Source organism: Periophthalmus magnuspinnatus, chromosome 17 (assembly GCF_009829125.3).
Source record: "Periophthalmus magnuspinnatus isolate fPerMag1 chromosome 17, fPerMag1.2.pri, whole genome shotgun sequence".
Lineage (NCBI taxonomy): Eukaryota > Metazoa > Chordata > Actinopteri > Gobiiformes > Gobiidae > Periophthalmus > Periophthalmus magnuspinnatus.
This window is the reverse complement of record NC_047142.1, coordinates 14,802,618-14,824,852: the sequence shown is the minus strand read 5'-3', so window position 1 is coordinate 14,824,852 and position 22,235 is coordinate 14,802,618. Positions and strand designations below refer to the sequence as shown.

Here is a 22,235-nt window from a genome sequence, read left to right as displayed (position 1 = left end):
GTTTTGAAAATGTATAGCTCTCATTGTCCAGTTCTATCAAAACACAAATGAAAGTTAATATAACCTATTGGCCTTATGATTTTTTACAGTGCAGAAGGGCAGTGCAGGCAGCAGTGGATGAGCCCCCCAAAGAGCGCTGTGGTCATAGGCCTGCTCTGTGCTTTGCTGCTGGCTGAGGCCGTCTTCATAGTGTTGAGTATGTTTCATATGTCACTCACTTTGTCCTGCACACAAAACCAAATGTCACGTGTGTTTGTCTCTAAGCCATGGTCAGTGAGAACACAAAAAACTATCTGACCAATGAAAGGAACAGGCTGCAGGAGAGTAACAACGCCATGGAAACCTCTGACCACAAACTGACTGCACAGATAAGGCTGCTGCAAGAAGACACTGGACCTTTTAGATGGAAATAAGCTGAGAAAAGAGCTCCAGGACCTGAAGGAGAGGGACACAAACCTCAGATGCATTATGGGTGAGACCTCTGGAGACTATTGTCATTAAACATGACGTTCTTACCACAGGTCTTCTATAGTTACACCTATGCCTACGTTGTATCTACAGGTGTCCAGGTGTCAGGGACAGTGACTGTGTTGTTTTTACAGAACACTTTCTGCCACCAATGAAGAGGAAGTTGGTTGTGATCTTTGCTATAAATTATGTACTTTTTTAATAGGCATATCTAGCTCTGAAACATGGATTATATTTGGCAACAGCAGATATATAGTTTCAGAAAATTAAAAGAACTGGACAGACAAACAGGAGTGTGAAGAGCCTGGGGCAAGTCTGGTGATCATCTCCAGCCCCGAGGAGCAGGTGAGTCCACTAACAACCCACCATCTAAAACATGCTACAGGGGAACAGGGCAATCATAAGGTGTTTTTGTGTTTAGACATTTGTGTGTGTGTTGACTTCTGAGAGGGTATGGCTCAGTCTGACACAGAAACAGAGAGTGTGGAGACGCAGACGGCTCACAACAGTATTACAGGTGATCAAACCTTATGGGTGTGGGCGAGGTGTTGATAATTATTAAATTCTTATTAAAAAGGTTTTATCTGTGTGTAGGTCCTAGAAACCCCATCAGCCAGATAAGAGGACGAAGACGAGAAGAGGATGGTGGAGAGATGAATCTTGAATTGTGGAATGACAGACACTGCAGTTTTAAAAATCACTTTATCTGTGAGATTTCTAAACAAGTAGTAAAAGATGTCAACAATTAAACTATTCCGTTGATTATAGTAGGCATCTGCACACTGGTTTTGAAATTGAGATGCTTAGATGGTCAGGAAGTCAGTTTTTCAATCTGAAGGTACTGGGCTGAGAAGCTAGAATCATCCTGCCCTAAGAGGAGGAGTTATATCTGAAAATGCTTTGTTTATCTGCTAGCCTTTTGTCTTCTGATAATGACGATCAATTATGATGATCACACACAAATAGTGAACTGTGTAAACTGTGTGTTTCACATGCTGCTGTTAGACCAGTTAATACACAGAAATAATGTGTCCTACCACAACTCTGCAGATGACGCTCAGATCTATGTGTCACTGCAGCAGGTGAATATGGACCAGTGGATTCTCTGCCACTGCATCCAACAGATCAGTGTGTGGATGCAAAACAACTTTCTCTAGCTAAACTGGACGATTTCCATGAAAAAGGACACCAGGAGCCACAAATTCTTTTAGCCAACTAAAGTGAAGATAACACTGTATATATTGTATACACTATGTCACTAAACAATGAAAAATAAATGCGTGCAAAATATTTGCATGAATATTTATTTTGCCTGGTTAATGTGACTTCTGCTCCTGAGCCTCTGCACACAGCATCTGCATATCGAGGCTGTAGTCACTTTTATCTTTACACAGGACTGTAAGCTGTCGTCTATGAGGTGTGAGCAATGTTTGTTTTTAACATAGTTCACTGTGGCTGCTATTTCCTGAGCGTCCACAAAACTTGCACATGTAGTTGAATTTGCAAACTTCATCCACTTCTTGAATTGATTTTTCCTCAGATCAGCCACATCTCTCTTCTCTCTCTGGATATTTTTCAGCAAAGTGTGTTTATTTTGGAAATGTCTTGCGATAAATGCACAGCGTTTTGGCGGGTATACCGGCTTCCTCGAGTGTGGTGCTTATTTTGAGTGACCAAAAAGAATAAAATATTTTATTTTAATATTTCAACATCACAATAATCTTCCTATTTAGAACTATAATTGAAAAAAAATAACTAACACAAATAAAATACACTTCAATTAAATACTTATAATTTATTTTCTCAAGCCACGCAGAGTCGCATTATGAGGATACAAGAACTACATGCCCCACTACCGCGGGTTGTTGACCCCTGTGCTATACAAATAAACTTGCCTTGCCTAGATTGCTTAGTAATGCTATTTATGCAGAATCCAGCACTGGTATCGGATATCGATATCAATACATCCAAATATCACTTCTGCCGATATTCTGGTTGGGCATATAGATGTAATAAGAACATTTACTGTTTGTAGTTGGCCCAGAAAGTCTAATGTTTCAGTTTTGACAAATTTTATTTTTGTTTAAAGGAAATAAATGCTCTGTCTCTGATTCTAGTGAAGGTGTGTGGAGTTTAACAACACAGTGGAGTGTCTATATTACCAAATGACATCATCGGGTGGAACAGGGTGTTTTCAATTTGAACTTAGCCTAAATATGCAGGATTCGTGTGTTAAACAGGTGTGAATAAAACAAAACATCACTCCAGGTATGTTTTTGATGAAGAAACAGCATTATAACATAAAAGAGAAAATACCATAATACAGGCACTTTAATGAGTGTCATGTGATGGCGACCGCTCCGTCCCTCAAAGTCCGGTGCTTGGATTTAACTGTGGGAGTGACAGTTGGAATCAGCTGATTGGAGATTGATAAATACTCGACTACAACAATTGTGATTACTTTTTTTCTATTGCCCAGCTGCACTTTACACCATGTTTTTGTATAATGTGCCTTTTTCTTTTACCAATGACTTTCAGTCTTGAAGGATAACTAAACTGGCCATCAAAACACACCCCTCTGCTGGAAATAAACAAAAAAACTAAACTAAAAAAATATATATAATATAAATTTATAATAATAATAATAATAATAATAATAATAATAATAATAATAATAATAATAATAATAATACATTATTTATATTATATTTATTTAAATTAGAACAGTAATAAATGTGTTAGCAAGCAGCTTCAACATAAATATGCTGGACTTAGCACAATAGCTACAATTATTGTCCTAACATTAAACGTTAAATTAGACAACACACACATGGTACTGACATTACAAGACATTAACCATTACACTAAAAATACAACAGACAGATGACGTGAGACATTACAAAGAAAATGAAAAGAGACTATTTACATAACATATTTAGATCACCATGTTACCTTTTTATTGTTTTGAAAAAGGAATTTTTACCAAAAACAAGTACTGTATGTACTAATATGTTTTAGAAGTTCCACTTTTCATTCCCTCTCACTCTGCGCTGAGTCACTCCCCCTTCAGAGCGCTATCACATTACAATCAGCATGCACTAATGAAACTACAGTTGTGTACATTTTTAATCCACTTCAATAACTTTTTGAAGGTACATTTTCTTTACATGGTCTTTATAAAAGCTACATTTGCATTAAAGATACTTGATTATTGAATTATTCGCCCACATCTAAGTGCTTTCCATTGACCACGACAGATGGTTGTTCACCCCCCTGTTGGCTGACACCAAAAAAAACTACTAATATGCAGCATAAACATGAATTGAAATGTAAAAATTAAAGGTCCTAAATACAAGATGGACTCCTGTGAGCTTTTAGCCATATTATAATGCTGTTACCTCATCAAAAAAATACCTGGAATTCTGTTTTGTTTCATTCACAAATGTTAAAATAGTAAGTATTATTATTATTTGTCTGTTTACATCTCCAAAGCTCAAATGCCCTGTTCCATTTTGTGATGTCATGAAGTGGCAGTTTTCAAGTTAACAGCCACTTTTAGCCTCAATTGAACTGTTTTATTCTACAGTACACTAGAATAACTAGAATAATAAGTAGTTGCTGTTTAAAAAAAAAAAAGTTAAAACTTTGGTTCAGTTGAGTTTGCCGCAGAAATTCTCAAATATCTTTTGGTGCAACAAGGATCAAACAATAGCTGTAGCTTCTTAGTTAGGCAATTCTATGGCTGAAATTATTTTCAAAAAATTTGTGAAGACATATGGACTTTAAAAACACAGTGGAACATTTCCTGTATTAACAATTGATGACATCACAAGGTGGAACAGTGTTTCACATCTGAGTGATGAACACAGCCTAAGTATGCAGGATTTATATTAAACATGTGTGAATGAAACAAAACACAACTCAGAGCATGTTTTTCATGAGGATACAACATTATAACAAAGATCACATAATTGTGTACAGCCCCCTGCAGTTACCCTATGCAGATGAAGTTGTACCTGTCGTGCTGGTACTTCTTCGCCCACTTGTTCCTGCCTCCTCTCTCCATGGCCGCTGCTTGCCCACACTGGCTCTTCCTCTCAGGCCTGCTCCACTCCTGGTACACCATGAACTCTCCACTGCGCCACAGCCAAAGCTCCAGCAGACAGGTGTAGTTAGCCCCCAGCCACACCACCTCGCTGTGGGCCTGCTGGGCTGTCTGCGCTGCCTGCGTCTGCTGCTCCCTGCTGGTGATGGAGAGCAGGTGGCTGTGGTTGTGTGTGCAGTAGTCTGAAGCCTCCTCCCATGTCAGGTTCATCCTCACCAGGGTCAGGTTGAGGGATAGAGCTGATGTCAAGAGAGACATGTCAAAAAAGATGACCCACCAGAAAATAGTAAATAGAAACAAATATTATATTTAGAGGTTATCAGTTTGAAACTTCTGTAGCTTACTTACATAAACGTAAATGTACATGTTGTCATCATGTACTGTAAATGTGATGTATGTAGAAAGTATTTCAACATGTGTTTTGACAGCGCTCTGGGGGAGTGATTTAACACGGGAAGTAAAGGGAGCGGGGAGGAAAGGTGAAACTGAAACTTCATCAAACCTCATCAAAAACATAGCTGAAGTTTGTTCCATTCACACATGTTTGAGTAACCCTTCATTATTAGTGTTTATGTGCTATTTAAATGTGCACCTTGTGTAACTTTTTTCTAATGGAAGGTCACTCACCTACTTCTGCATGCAGATGTTATTCCTTTGACTGGAATGTTCAACAGTCGGCTAGTAGTCAGATTAGCCATAATAACATCTCCATGAGAAGAGTAGGCATGAGACGACCCACCAGAAAAGTTACATACTGTGCTTTTAATACAAAACTATCACACATAGATACTTGTATTTTATCTTTTGTAAAGCGTAAAACTGATCTAGCGCAGCTTAATAATAGAAACATACAACTCATAATAATTTGGAGAAAAAAAAAACAAAAAAAAACCCCTTATATAAAAAAACATTATATAATAATAATAATAATAATAAAAACATTATAACATAAAGTGAAAAGCTCATTAAAGTAAATTTTGGCATCATAGCAGTGTTTGTTGAGGCATCTCTTGTGTCAGTGTTTGTTGGAGCTGTTTTTAAGCTACACATGCTGAACCTTTAAGAAGAACATAAAAGGTCTCTTACGGTTGTAGCAGATAAATGTTTTCTTCACTGTGCAGGAGTCACTGGTCCATGTGCCCTTAGGTCCCACACTGACACACTGCCCATAGGTGAGAGAGGTATCTTCACACATAAAGCCTTGTTTATGGTCCCAGTGTCTGAACGAGGATGAGTGGTTGGTGTTAGACCAGATCCAGGGGTCAATAAAAAGCCCAACCCACCAGGAGCTGTCTGCAGAAGCTTGGATCTTCTCCTGCAAGACAGGATCCTCTAGCTGAGACCATCCGCTGAGCAGGTCTGCACTCCTCTGTCTGCAGAAGTGCAGAGCCTCAGACCAGCTCATGTTTCTACTGATCACCACAGAGATGTTAGATCGTTCATCTGTGGAGCAAACACAACAAGAGCAGCAAAATTTTAACAGATACACAAACTGAAGTGCCCCATGTCAGGGAGTGTGAGTGTCTGACTGTCCCAAAGCTGTAACTGTACTAAACGCACGTGTAGTACTCTGACTGGAGTAATGTAACTGTACTAAACGCACGTGTAGCACTCTGACTGGAGTAATGTAACTGTACTAAAGGCACGTGTAGTACTCTGACTGGAGGAATGTAACTGTACTAAACGCACGTGTAGCACTCTGACTGGAGTAATGTAACTGTACTAAAGGCACGTGTAGTACTCTGACTGGAGTAATGTAACTGTACTAAACACATGTAGCACTCTGACTGGAGTAATGTAACTGTACTAAAGGCACGTGTAGTACTCTGACTGGAGTAATGTAACTGTACTAAAGGCACGTGTAGTACTCTGACTGGAGTAATGTAACTGTACTAAACACATGTAGCACTCTGACTGGAGTAATGTAACTGTACTAAACGCACGTGTAGTACTCTGACTGGAGTAATGTAACTGTACTAAACATGTATAGGTTCTGACCATAGCAGATGAAGGGCCGTGTGCTGCAGCAAGACTGGTCAGACAGGCTCAGGTCGGACTGTATGAACATACAATTCTCCTTCCCCTCATGGTCAGACGGTTCTCCTGGACTCCACCTCCTTCTGCCCTCCGTGTACTCCTGCCCCACTTGAGACCAATGTTTTGTCCTGGTATAGCTGTTGTGCTGGTTGTTCAGTCCGATCCACGCGTCGGTACAGTTGAGTCCAGTACAGAGCTCCCAGAGGTCCCACTCACTCCAGACTGTGGCCAGGTCTGTGTAGCGCTCCCTGCAGTAGGTCTGAGCATCCATCCAGCTTCTGCTCTCATTGATTAAGATGTAGTCATTAGCCGAACTCCCTGTGAGCTCACACACAACTGAAGATAGAAGTACAACAGTGAGGGCAGAGTTTAAGTGACAATGGATCATCAGACTAATAAAAACGATACACTAAATATTAATATGATGTACTTACTAAGAATGACAGGCCACAGACACTGCATCGTCATCTGAAGGGGAAAAACGTATCACAGGACATTGTTATTATGCATCTGGCCATAGCATTAGCTTTGGCGTTCGCAATTGTTGTGAGTTCTCAAACTCTTGAGAATCCATCCAAGTGTTTGCATGTGGTAGGACGCTGAACAAACCCAAAGACACATGGCAGGGTGGACAAAGGGAAGAGCTTTGTGAATTTGCCTTTGCTTTTCTCTCAACTGGATTTAACAAAAGTTTTATTTTTTGGCTTGTTCTGCTGTTATGACGCTTCGACCAATCAGCGTCAAATATTTCTTTTCTCTGATCATTGGTTCTGAACGCTTTCAGCGAAAAGAACTCTATTCAGGGCACTACACATATCAGTCTGGCGAGAGACAGGTTATAATAGCATGATGTTCATTCTAAATAGCATATAGTTGGAGCGCAGATACAGATACACAGGTTTCAGTGGAAAATTTGTGTTTCAAAAGACAGTGCTTATGTATAATTAATTTATAAAACCTGACTGAATGCCCTCCAGCTCTACAGCTGACCTATACCCAAGGCAAATATATAGACTTTTTATTTTCCAAATTATGGATGTAACCTTTCTGGTCCATGCTTTTTATAGGTATATAAAATTTTTAATTAAAATTGCATAAACCGATGTGCCCTTAGATACGAGCTACCATGAAAACATGTTCAAATCAAATATAACAATTGCAATGCTGTTTTTTCTTAATTACAAAAATATTGTTCCAAGAACAATGCTGAACAATGCTGAAGGTTTTAAACCTAAATGCCTCTCTCCGATTTGAATCATCACTACCTAAACCTGATCAGCTGCATGTGCAGCTCAGTGAGAGAATTCTAGATGTTCTGAACTTCACATGAGACCTGTCCATATACTGAGAATGAGAAAAACTAAGTTCAGTTGAGCTAGTAATACCTTTTTTAAAACAGTAAGAGCGTGGGCTACATACAATTCCTTTAACTGCAGATGGATACATGGATGGAAGGTTAGATGGTTAGGTGGATAGATAGATGGAGGAATAGATGGATGGATGGATAGATAGATAGATTGGGGATAGTTGTAAATTACTGATTTAATACTATTACTAATTTAACTGTATTCAGGTACACTGAATCTTTCATTTGGGGTATTTAAATACAGCTACTCTGTGCTGTTGCTTGCTGCGGAAACATTACAAGCGAAGCAATAACATCTCCACGGCAGTGTTGTTAGGTACGCAGTTTTCCTACAAAACTGGGTGAAAAATATTGTCCACGGGTTTAGCCAGAAGCACTTTCATATCAAAAGCCATCCGTACTCTGTGGAACTTTTATCTGTGTGAGAGAGAGGTGAGGAAGTGGGCTGTGTAATCAGAGGAGCACTACTTTTATAAATACAGTGCCACATCGTACGTTCCACAGGTTTTGGGGAATTTTTCAGAAGTTCTCGTGGGGAGTGGGTCACCAAAGTCTAGAAACTCTGCTCCATGGGGACAAGCCAGTGTCAGAATCTCCACCAAAAATGTTGCACCATAACCAAAAGGGTCGTAGAAGCAGTAACAGTAAAAGTACGGTAGTTAGAGCAATAATTTTCATGTCATTTGTAATTCATTTGTTCTCACCTGAATATGTGTCCAGCGTTGTTCTGTGCCGCTGCCCTCTATCTGTGGAAATGTCACCTTTTCCTCCTACATTTGAATATGCAAATAAGCCCCACAGCTGTCAATAAAGAGCTGAAATGTTTCCCCTTAACTTGGTTCTATTTTTGGCCTTATTCATATCTCTATACAAATGTTACACAACAACTTCCCTACTAATACCATTACTATTACTATGAAGCGATTACCACTAGTACTGCTGATACTAGTACTTTTGGTGACAGGGACTCAGGACCCCTGCTGCAATATAAGGTTAACAGCAGTAATATTTCCATAGGTTTAATTGTATTGTTTATTTGGTTAATTCATTGTGTTTTGACCTAATTTCACAACAACTTTCATTAGATTAAATACATTGTCATATTTTTTTTTTATATAGATATTAGAACCTCTCATACCAGTCTCCCGTCATCTGATTGATACTTCGATAGTAGTACTTAAAACTTTTTGACAGTGTCTGCTCATGTGTGCATTGTGTCTCCATGGTAACTGCTGTATATTCCACCATCGAGATGAATGTAGAACAGCCCCAGCGGGAGTGTGAAAAGACTATATTGTACTTTGTTGTGAGTTGTAGTTGTAGTGTATTATTTTAGATCATGTCTTTGTATATTTATGGAGAATTGTCGTGTGGAAGCATGGATGACATAGGCTTGTGCCCTGAGCATTGGACAAATCTTACAGCTAACTACAGCTAGATGACTCAAACATGCATGGATGATATATAAAACATCTTCAGGCATGTTTTTGATGATGGAACATTGTTGTAACAAGGTAGAAAGTGCGAAAAAGGCGATTTTGCATAATAACCCCTCTTTAAAAAGCATAAGAGTTTTTCTCCTGAAACTTCAGGTTTGCATTTCAACATTAAAAATGTAAATTTTTGCCTCCTTATTAATTTAATGAAACCCACTTCTGTAATATCCCTATCAAAAGCTCTGTGAAATATCTAGGTATCCATATAAATAAAAACATCACTCCTAGACAAAAGCTCATCTTCTCAGATAAAATGACCAAATCCAAACTCATTCTAAACATCAGGCTCCAGTGAGACTTAAGTGTGTTTGGCAGAATAATATTACCTAAAACTGATGATTTATCACATTATATCTATCCTTATTATATTAATGAGAAGATAGTGAAGCATATCAACACGTAGTCTCTCTTTCTTATTAAAATGCAACTACTGCCCTTCAAATGACCTGTCTTCTATCTTGGAAAATCAGTTTTAGTTGCAATTTCTATCCTCACACAATGAATATTAATATGTCTTATCAGGAATAAGTCTCTATTTTACACTAAATGGTTTGAAAATGGGATATGTAATGTTCTTCCTTTGTTTGTTTATTTTTACTTATGAACAATGCTTTTATCTTGTTAAGGTATTCCAATTCCCTTTAAAGAATTCAATACTGTAACAAAAGCCAATGTCCATGGTCTCGTAAAAAGTCATTTGACCTTTGACCTTTGATTGTTAAAAATCAGAGTGGACAAGTGGAACTGGTTTTAAATTATATAAGCCTGACTAGCATAACATATCCAAAAGGGAAATTCACAAATGTTGAACCTGATCATTTTTGTTAGTGATTTGACCCAAGAACTCACTGTACTACAGCATTCAGTAACTGTCCCCAATCTGTGTTAAAATGGATATAAATATAAATCCAGAAGCATTGAAACATGGGTCAAATGCAGAGGACAGATTTCTCTATGTTGACGTGTACCGTAGGAAAGCTTTAATTATATCTGCTAATTCTGCTCTTATCATTTATAACAGTGAAAGTTAGATCTCTACAATAAAAAACATACTCACAGGTGAATAGTAATAACATACTAAATTATTATTATAAACATTATCTTATCAAATATCTTTACTTCTACTAGAATAACTCTTCTCTTACTTTAGTACACGGTTTTGTTCCTGCAATATAAAGTTGACAGCAGTAATTATTCCAAGTGGCAAAGGTTTAATTGTATTGTTTATTTGGTTAATTTGTTGTGTTTTGACCTAATTTCACAATGACTTTCAATAGATTAAATACATTGTCATATTTTTTTTTATAGATATTGGAACCACTCATACCAGTCTCATGTCATCCGATTGATACTTTGATAGTAGTACTTCTTGAGTTTTCAGATCTTAAAACTTTTTTGACACTGTCTGCTCAGGTGTGCATTGTGTCTCCATGGTAACTGCTGAATATTCCACCATCGAGATGCATGTAGAACATCCCCAGTGTGAGCATCAATAGATTATATTGTACTTTGCTGTGAAGAGAAAGGGTATATTTCTATGTTGTGAAAGAAGTGGTGCTATATTCTGTTACAAAAGACACATTCAGGAAATGCAGATACTAATTTCTGCTCCAAAAAGTCAATTTTGCATAATAACTACTTTACTTTGGCTACTTTACCACCTCTGTCCGTAGCAAAACGTGTATTTTAGCCACATCTCATTTAAACACACAGGTTAAAACAAATGTGACGTCATCTAAACCTCTACAACTGCAGTGCTCTCTGTGACCAGCAGATGGAGCCACAGGAAAAAAACAACAGCTGGACCAAAGAGCTGCACAGATTTGCACAGAGTGCATGTTGAAATAGTTTGACACCGTCTATTTCCAGAAATTAACTACACTCAATATTGAACAATATGTTGCCTGCTGGCACCGTTCCGAGATCCTGAATAACTTTACAGCCACATATCTCTGCTTATCTTCGGGGGAAAGTGTGGCGGCAACTCTGCAAAGCGCACGGGCCGTTAATAGGGTAAGGTTCACTCTTACTTAACCCGTTTCTAACGCCACAACTACCGCTTTACCTCTGCCCGCGCTGCCCTCCTCTCCTCCAGGCTCTAGCGAGCACTCGGCGTGGCATGTGTCCGGGAATGAGGGCGCCATGAACGGCCCGGAGCTGACTGAGCTGGCGGACGAGTCGGAGGAGCTGGTCCCGTACGTGAGCTCTCTCCGCCGGGCAGCGCTGCAGGCCCCAGAGCTGACCGGGGTCCGCGCGCTCTCACACGGCTTCCTGCTCAAGTTCCTCCGCGCGCGGGACTTCGACGTGGAGCTCGCGCTGAAGGTAAACAGCCTGGTACTATAGTTAACACCCAGCTAAAGCAGTAGTGGAAAAAGTGCAAAACTAAAAGTACTCTGCTTAAATTCATATTTTTTTTAATGTAGGTCTGTGTGTACCTTACTTAAGCACATTTTAAGTGGCTACTTTTTACTTTTGCCTACTACTGTCTAAATAAAGATAGTTTTTTAATTAATTGGTATTGAGTATTGAGTCTATTCCTTAGTATTGAAATTGACATTGAAATTTCAGCATTGTGACAAGTTGGGTATTATTACTACATTTTAAAGGGACTACTTTTTTACTTTTGCTTTAGGCCTACTATATTTACTAGTAGTTAAAAGTACTGAAAATCAGATAGGGCCTATTAATCCCTAAGAAAAAACTAAATTATCATTTGAGCAAGTATCAATACTAAAAATAAAAATGAGCTTTTCCTGAATAGATTTAGAATGATCTTGAGCTCTATATGAACAAGTATAAGACACATAGACTAATAAACACCCATCGACCACTATGGAACCTACCTACATGACTAAGGGATTACACAGATATAAGGCCACATGGTAATATAAAATGAAGTACTATGATTTAATGTTAAAAATCACACTGTATTGTCTAAATAAAAAATGTTTTTTATCATTGTGGTATCAGAATTGGTGTTGAGTATCAAGTCTTTTCCTTAGTATTAAAATCAAATCGCTGCTGTTGTTGTTGCTCAGCACTTTTTGCCGTTTTAAATGTGCTCTATAATTTGATTTTGATTTCTAAATGTTTGAAATATCCATTTGATAATATCAATTTTTTGATACATTTCCTACCTACTCCGAGCTTTAGGAGACTTGGGCTAGAACAAGGAAGCTCAGTGTGCCCTCATTGCAGAGTTATCTCTTATCAAGGAAATAGTCTAATAAGGGGAAGTCTCACCCTCTGGTCTTCTCCTAATCAGAGGTGGAGTAGCCACAATAGAATGATGCACAAACCTGGTGTTTTCAAAGGATTGACACAAAAATGAGAAAAAATAATCATACCTGAAGGAATGGTGCAAGAAACTTGAAGACTTACTCACAGTGGGAAGAGGAACTACAATTTTTACTCAAATAAGAGTTCTGTTACTTCAATTAAAATATTACTCAAGTAGGGGTAAAAGTTTTCTGCTAGAAAAGACAGATGAAAAGTAGAAAAATATAATTTAATTAACAAGTTACTCAAGTAAACAACTGAGTACTATCCACCTCTGCTCCCGATAATGTTTTATATGTGCGTGTGTGTGTGTTAGTGTTGTCACAATACTAAAATTCCAAATTCACATTCAGTACTAAGGAATAGACTCGATACTTAATACTCATTCCGATACCACAGTGATAATGAGAAAGCACTCTTTATTTAGACAATAAAATGTAATTTTCAACATTAAATTGTAGTACATTCTTTTATATTAACATCCGTGTAATCCCTCAGTCATCCAGGTAGGTTCCATAATGGTCCCTGGGCGTATACTAGTATATGTGTCTTATTCTTGTTCTGATACAGCTCAAGGTCTTTCTAAAGCTGTTCAGGAAAGGCTCATTTCTGCTCCCTGAATGACTTTTTTAGTATTGATACCAGTGCAAATGAGTATCTAGTTTCAATAGTTTTAGTATTGATTGTGTAATTTTCCAAGCTTTTAACAACCCTAATGTGCGTGTGTGCGTGTCTATGTAGCTGCTGCTGAACTACCAGCACTGGAGGAGGGACAGTCCTGAGATCAGCTCGTGCCTGTCCCCTGTCTCTGTCCTGGGGCTGCTCAGAGAGGACTACCACAGCGTCCTGCCTCTGAGGGATCACAGCGGCAGCAGAGTGCTCCTCTACAGAATCGGTATAAGCCTCTTTATTTTATATGAGCCAATATCACAACTGCAACGCCTCCCAGGGCTTCACAAACACTTAATTCAAAGGAACTATATGGAGCCTGCACTCTTAGATTGTAATCATTACTAAAACTGGTATCAGAACTAGATACTCATTTGAGCAGGTATCAATACTGTAAAAGTCACATTCACAGGACGACTGAGGGATTGCACATGTTAATATAAAAGAACGTGCTACCATTTAATGTTGAAAATAACACTCTATTGTCTAAATAAATCATGTTTTAGTATCATTGTGTTATTGAGTATCAACTAATTTTCCATCCAAATCGAGTTTGAAATTTTAGTATCGTAACAACACAATCAGGACAGGACACATAGTTGTTTTTTTTTTACTTAACTTAAACTTGATTGTCCACCATAGTCCTATTTGTCTTTGGTGCACTGTCACATGACCACATCCGTCATTCCATCATAGTTTTACGTATCAAAAAATAAGTTATAACAATGGAATGAATGCACTGTTGTACTCCTTCTTGTTGCTAAAGTCATTCTGTACCGACTCTCTGATAGCTTATCTTAAATTCATCACACAGGATACTCAACCATTTGTGGTCAATTTAGCCATTCTGTAGACTGCTGAGTGACTGGTAAAGAAATTAAATTCTCATTGTAAGCCATACCTCATGTGAAAGTTCAAAACCTCCAGAATTCACTCCCTGAGCTGCAGAGGCTGCACTAGCACTGATTAATGATTGGCTGCAGGTGCTGTGGTTTAGGTAGTGAGGATTCAAATCAGAGAGAGCTCTTTTAGGTTTAAATCTACTGCAATGAAACTGGCAACCCAAATGAGAGACTCATGTGAGGCTCATTTTGCTTTCTAATTGGATAAACCGAGAACCAAAACACCAAATTATAATATAAACAACAATGGGGTTTTTTTGTTGTTTTTTTTGTTTTTTTTATTAAGAGTAAATCAGCATTACAGTTGTAAGCTATATCTGATTTGAACATATTTTTTTCCTGTATTTGGCAACAAAAATAATTCATGTTTATGGAATTTAAAACTTACATACAGTTCGTGTAAAGGTTCACTGTGTAACCTTTCTTGTGGAGGGCCCTCACCTTTTTGCCTCTGAGTAGATGTTATTACCGTGTGTATTGCCACAGTAATGACAAGAAGCAGGTGACGCTGCCATACCAAGTTAAAGGTCAGATCTGTGGAGAGGCAATCCCACTTACAGTAAGAATTAGGACTGTACTCAAAATATCGATACGACAATATATCGTGAAGGACTTCTTGACAATATGTGTGTCGATACAGAGATGTGTATCATGATCATTTTCTTTCGATACTTGACAGGTCAGTGGAATCCTAAAGACTGGTCGGCCATCCAGGTGTTCCGGGTCAGCCTCATGACATCAGAGGTCATCGCCAGGGAGACCCAGACTCAGAGGCGGGGCCTAAAGGTCATCTTCGACCTCCAGGGCTGGTGTTTAGGCCACGCCCTCCAGGTTACACCCTCACTGGCCCGCAAGATCTCTTCTGTGCTCTCGGTACAATGTCTCAACTCACTCTGTGTTGCACTGTATTTTGTATTGTGCATAGTATATCTGTGTATACATATCTTTTTTTTCATTCTTCCAATAACAATATTTTTGCAGTCTGTCTGAAATGTGCTAAAACGTGCCCAGGTCTTGGTTGTGGTTCAAGTATGAAAAAAAAAGCTAGGACTGTAAAATGAAACTATAAAAAGAAGTATCTAGTAATTAACAAAATGCTTTCACACATCAGATTGTCTTGAAGTTGTATTTGCAGTGATTTGTGCATGTTCAGTGATATGCATAGGAATAGGCAGCGTTGTGTAGTCACTTTGGTAAAAATGAAAAGAAATCTGCTACTCGCTAGTGCCTGAATCTTTGTTGTGATGACATTTACAGCAAGGTCAGCTCCATTTGGGCACTGCAGTTTTCTAACGCGGAGCTGAGCGGACTTGTTTCTTTTATTGAGTTGTTTTAGATAAATATTCCAAATTAAAATGCCCAAATTATAACATAGTGATCCTCGGGTGTCATTGATCATAACTATACAGCAGACACAAGCACAATATGTTTTTTTTTAATTTCACTACTTGTGATAAGATCTTTTGTGAACATGACTGCAACTTCAAATGTGTGGGCCTTGCCATAGAATTAAAGGTATTGATATCGGCAAATAATGGCTATTATTGGCTGCAAGACAAATGTTGGTATCAACTGAATAAATCTTTATTGGAGCATTACTAGAAATATCAACTTATACCCTTGTACTTTTTACAGCTGTTTTACATTTTGTTTTGCTGTTAAGAGACCATACACTCTTTATTTTTTTATATTATATTATATTATATTATTATTATTATTATTATTATTGTTGTTGTTGTTGTTGTTATTATTATTATTATCATCTTTTGCATAACACATTTTTATCTTGTAGACAATATTTATACATGTATAGATGTCGGTGTACTAATATATCAAAATAACTATACCTTGTTTAAAGGATGCATATTATGCTATTTTCTGATCTATGTTATGTTTCCTCATCAAAAACATACATGGAGTTGTGTTTTGTTTCATTCACACATGTTTAACACACAAACCCTGGATATTTAGGCTGAATTCTTCTCTTAAACTGAAAACATTCTATTCCACCATGTGATGTCATGTGGTAATACAGGAAGTGCTCCACTTTGTGTTTAAACTCCGTACACCTTCACTAGAATAATAATTTCAGCAGTGTAATAAAGGACCTTTAAGTTAGTATTACACTATCACTACTACTGTGTGAATGAGTATCGGTTGATATTGTGACAATGTTAAAATGATGTAGTTTCTTCTTACACTAACAGTTTGTCTTGTTGTCATCAGGATGCGTTCCCTCTGAAGGTGCGGGGAATTCACCTGCTCAACGTGCCTCTGTTCTTCCGCCCGGTGCTGGCCATGATCAGACCCTTCCTCCCCGACAAGATCCGACAGAGGGTCAGTGCTGCAACTCACTCTATGCTACTGCTGGTTTAGTCTGTTTTTTAACAGGTTTAGTCCCAGCTGAGTTCTGGCTTTCACCTGGTTTGACCAAATTACTAAAAAAGTGCATCATTGAACTTTTCTGATGGAAGATTCAGCACCTGCTTTGCCTCGAATAATCCACAGTATGGTGTTGGAACCTTGGAAAAATATGCATTGTCACTTTGAGCAGGCTCACCTCTCCACAGACTGGACCAGTAACTTGGCCTGGTGGAGTCACTTGTGTGTCTCCATGGAGATGGATAAGTGTAAAGCCATACTTGTTAGTCCCTCATTGAATCCATAGAGACCATGGAAGATGAAAAAACTCCGTCCTAACAACCAAAGCTGCTCATGTGTATCATGTGTCTCTCAAATTCGGAAGACGCCTCCACTCCAAAATTCTTGTAACATTTAGAACAAAATATGTAACAAATTTTTCCTGAGATAAATAACAGTTTAGTGCTTCCACTGTTGATTCTGCAGAGGTCTGCTCTGTTTCTCAGTTGTTATTTATTTTTTTATTTTTTTATAATCACAGCCATCTGAAATCAGGGAAACAGGAGTACTGTATTTTCAAAGCAGATGGCTTTGACTAGCCAGGCAAATGCCATACTGTGGAACACTTTGGGCAATTAAATCAAGGCAAGACAAATTTATTTGTACTCATACACAAAGTAATTCAATGTGGTTTACAGAATACGAAAGACATTAAAATCACAATACAAGAAATGAAAACATAAATAATCACAAATAATCATCATAAAATTAACATTAAAAGAGAAGAGTGCAGAATAAAAACCTTTCAGTCATATGCACAGCTAAACATAGGGGGTTTTAGCTGGATGAAACTGAAACGCTGACTCTCCATGTTTAGGCTGATCCCTGAAGTCCTCAGAGTGTGAGATGGTTCATATGGCACTAACATATCAGAGATGTACTTTGGTGCTGGTCCATGAAGAGACTTGTTCACAACCAGAGCTGCTTTAAAGTCTATTATTTGACCTATAGGAGCCAGTGCAGAGACCTGAGCACAGGATGCATGTGCCCATACTTCCTTGTTTTAGTCAGGACCCAAGTACCAGTATTCTGGATGTACTGCAGCTGTCTTAGTGCTCATTTGAGAGGCCAGTGAGCAGGCCGTTAGACCATAGACATAGTAGTCTAACCTACTGCAGACAAATGCATGGATAAGTCTCTCCAAGTCTGGTTTTGACAGTATACCTTTGATTTTTGCAATATTTTTAGATGGTAAAAAGCTGCAGATGTTATTGATTTGATGTGGCTGTTAAAGTTCAAGTCTGAGTCCATTATTACCCCTAGATTTCTAACCTGATTTGAAGGTTTTAGAGAGAGAGACTCGAGGTGACTGCTGACACTTTCTCTATGTTTCTGTGGACCAAAGATGATGACTTCAGCCTTGTCTGAGTTTAGCTGGAGAAAGTTGTTTTGCATCCACACACTGATCTGTTGGATGCAGTGGCACTGGTCCATATTCACCTGCTGCCAGTGAGACATAGATCTGAGTGTCATCTGCAGAGTTGTGGTAGGACACATTATTGGTGCATATTAACTGGCCTAACAGCAGCATGTAGAGATTGAACAATAGGGGTCCCAGGATTGACCCATGGGACACCCCACAGGTCAGGGACATTTTATCTGAGATACATTTCATAATTTTGACAAAGTACTCCCTGTCTTCTAGATAGGACTTGAACCAATTTAGTGCAGCCCCACAGAGGATCCCAGGATCAGCACACAGATCTACCATGATCAAGACTGAGACTTTACCTGCATCAGTGTTCACTCGGATGTCGTTTGTCACTTTGACAAGAGCAGTCTCAGTGCTGTGATGGGGTCTAAAACCTGACTGGAAAACGTCAAAGGAGTTCATGTGGAGAAAGTTAATAAGCTGTTGGTAAAAAAACTTTTTCAAGCCTAAAAAACGGCAGATTTGAGATGGGTTGGTAATTATTCAGTATTGCTCTTCTTTAGAAGAGGGCCGCAGTTTTCAAAGCTCTTGAGAATCACACCTCCATGGAGAGCAGATGGTGGAAGCTCCACTGGAAAAATTGCATAGTCCACCTTTAAATATATTTATTGTTATCCGATTTTAGAAACTAGGAAATCACATGGATATGTTTTCCTTGTGTAGTAGTATTAACAGTAGGCTTGCCTTTGCATCTCCTCAGATCCATGTACACGGTTCGGACTACACTGACTCTCTGTTGGACTTTTTCTCGGCTCCAGTGCTGCCACTGGAGTATGGAGGGGAGGGGCCAAGCATCCAGGAGGTCTGTCAGGCCTGGACCAATCAGCTGCTGCAGTCTGAGAGCATTCTGCAGAAGGTCGCGGCTCACCCAGCAGGAGACATTGACGTTACCCCTGACAACGCTACCTCCGAGGGAGTGGAGATCAGGATGGACTGAGGAGGCATTTTTTGTGTCTGTGTAGTCTATACAGTTTAGACGCAAATGTGTTACTGAAAAATCTACTCTCCTATACATGTTACTAGTGTCCATTTTAGTTAAGTGTAACAGTGCATGTAAAGGAGACATATGATGCATTCTTGCCATTTAACTCTCTTTTAATTATGTTTTTGGTCACCTAAGGAAAAGTATTTTACATTTTCTAACTTAAAAGTTCTATATTATGCAGAATTGACTCATGAGGTTTTAGGCATGTTAGAATGTATTTACTTCTTCAAAACATACCTGGAGTTGTGTTTTGTTTCATTCATACTTGTATGGGTAACGCTGCATCTCAAAAGCTCAAAATGCTGTTTCACCTTGTGATGTCATTCAGTGGTAGTTTTAGAGTTAACAGATATTTTAGCCTCAAAATATGAACTGAACTGCTTTACTCTATAATACACTAGAACCTTAACCTTTTAAAAATATTTTTGTTTTATCTTTTGTTCGGTTGAGATAGACACCAAAAATCTACAATATCTTCTGGGGCAATGAGAAGCGTTTCTGGCAACTATAGCCCCAAAATTTGGCAATTCCATGACTGAAAATGTTCAACTAATTCTGTTTAAAGTGTATGGAGTTTGAAAACACAGTGGAGCACTTCCTGTATTACCACTTGACAGCATAAGACAGTGTTTTCTGTTTGAGAGAAGAACACAGCCTAAATATGCAGGATTAGTGTGTTAAATGTGTGAATGAAACAAAACACAACTCCAGGGGTGTTTTTGATGAGGTTACAAGATCACTTAAATAAAAAAAAAAACGGCAATATACAGTATAGACTCTTTAAATAATGTCTATATTTGGAAATCGTGTTTTATAAACTAAAGAAACTAAACAGTTGAAGTCCTTATCCCCCATGACTGCTATGCTAAACGAGCCATGCATTCACAGTGCTGGTTTATGGTTTTAAAAACTGCACAGAAGTCTGGAGTTTTATCTATGACTTCACTATCTGTGCTAACTTTTGATTAATGAAGTAACGAAACAAGTGTGAATGAAACAAAATACAACTTTAGGTTTGTTTTTGATGAGGGGACGACAGTATAACATGGTTAAAAGGTCAAAAAATCCTCTCTCTCCCTCTTTCTGTATTTCTCTCTCACTCCCTTTTTCTGTATTTCTCTCTCTTTCTGGATTGTGACTAATATGAACAAATACTTTTTATTGTCTTTTTACATGTTTATTATTTACATCTTTTGTGCAATGTTTTAATTTTGTACCCTCTATGTTTTAACTGTGAAATCTTGTTTTTTTATCTTTTTAATTCCAATGCACTTTTTAATATTTGCATAAATGAAGTTTAGCAATAATTTTGATATAATAATTCATTAATGTCAAATTTTATATTCTTCAAATATATGGAAAAGGGAAAAATAAAGAGACTTGTTATAATGTATGTGTTCTATGTTTACTCTTATTACTACATATTGTTGCTGCTGTAACAAAAGGCTTAAGCCAAGTTACAAGTCAGATCTGTGGAGGGGTGACCCCACTCAGTAAGAATGCATAGTTTTTCAAGGTATTTTTTTAAGCAATAAAACCATCTGATAAATGCAAGACTAGTTTTTGTTAAACACCAGTTAATGGAACATTCCAGGCAAAGCAATCCATGGAGACGGACAACTGAAAGTTACTTAGTGTTTCTTTAAAGTGGAGCTAAATACATGAACTCCACCCACAACACCATTCCAAATAGAACTGTTAAACTGGGCAGTACCTGGCAGAAGAAAAGAGTGAGGGAGAGGAGGGGCAGGGTCTTTATTACCTCAAATGACCTACTGTACAATACAATTGCCAAAAAATGTCTAGGGATAGTAGTTAATACTAAAACACCATATACACAGTTTAGTAGCAAAAAAGTAGACTTAGTGTTTGGCTCCAATGAAACTCAGTAATTATAAACTAAATTTAACATTCTTCCTGTGTCTTCTTGTTTTCAAAATCTCTCTCCAATTGTCTCTTGAATCCTCTGCTAGGTATAAAGTTCAAACTGTAAGTGAAAATCTCACTGAATGAATATATTGATAGTGTTAAACCTTGGCACTATTGGCTCTGCTCTAACCTTTGCTCTGTAAACACAAAATGTGTTGCAACATTACACACTATCAGAGAAGTAGGTATGTTTCCAAACTTGTACTCAATACTTACCAAAATAATATTACTCAAGTAAGAGTAAAAAGTATTTAGGGAAACTACTACTCAAGAAAGTGTAACTGTCTGCAGAGGTGGGTGGTACTCAGCTACATTTACTTGAGTAACTTTTCTAGCAGGATACTTTTACTCCTACTTGAGTAACATTTTTATTGAAGTAGCAGTACTCTTATTGAGTAAACTTTTGGTTCCTCTTCCCACTGTGAGTAATTTTACAAGTGACAAAAGCTTTATGTTGACAATATTAAATGATTTGAACATTTGTGTTTCTTGCACCGCTCCATCAGATATCATTTAGTTTTTCTGAGTCTATCCTTTGAAAATACCTGATTTTGTTCATTATTTCATGTTTTGTCCTTCAGATTACATTCACTTCAAATTATAAATTAGGTGTTACGTTCTGACAGTTACTCTTACTTGACTAGTGCTTTTCCTAAATACTTTTTTACACTTACGTAATTTCTTGGGCTACTGCTTTGTACTTCTACTTGTGAAATATTATTTTGAAGTAACATTACTCTTACCTGAGAACAATTTTTGGCTATCCACCTCTGTTGTCTGGAAGAGTAACCAAATTTTTACTCAAATACTGTACACTGTACAGTACACAACTCAAGTAGGAGTAACAGTATATTGTGTGAAAGTCCAATTTTATTAAAAAGTTACTAGCCTGATTGAGTAAAAGTAGCTGAGTACTACCCACCTCTGACCAACAATGATAATAGGAAATTCATTTTGAGTAGTGCTTTCTATATTCTAAACACATTTATTTTATGTTTTATTTAAATATTTGTGTTTTATTTCATATTTGTTTTAGATGCTTAGATTAGACTTCACTGTGTTCATAATTTCAGATGGAGGGCTGAACCCAATGCAATTCTACTGAAGATTTAGTGTGTTTGAAAGAAATGATTTATGTGTATTTAA

At 37.8% G+C, this 22,235-nt stretch overlaps 1 protein-coding gene across 2 annotated transcripts; it reads left to right on the top strand.

The window, feature by feature from the left end:
* The first annotated feature begins 11,254 nt into the window (after positions 1 to 11,254).
* ttpa (tocopherol (alpha) transfer protein) lies at positions 11,255 to 20,551 on the top strand. 2 transcript variants are annotated; one of them, XM_055228596.1, is made up of 6 exons: positions 11,255 to 11,485; positions 11,568 to 11,794; positions 13,493 to 13,646; positions 15,002 to 15,195; positions 16,549 to 16,659; positions 18,876 to 20,551. In XM_055228596.1, exons 2-6 carry the CDS (start codon positions 11,615 to 11,617, stop codon positions 19,110 to 19,112), a joined length of 876 nt encoding a protein of 291 aa, XP_055084571.1. In that variant the 5' UTR covers positions 11,255 to 11,485; positions 11,568 to 11,614; the 3' UTR covers positions 19,113 to 20,551. The 2 variants fall into 2 exon arrangements, with proteins under 2 accessions (XP_055084571.1, XP_033838354.1); XM_033982463.2 differs by lacking the exon at positions 11,255 to 11,485 and having other exon boundaries at positions 11,512 to 11,794.
* The last annotated feature ends 1,684 nt before the right edge of the window (positions 20,552 to 22,235 follow it).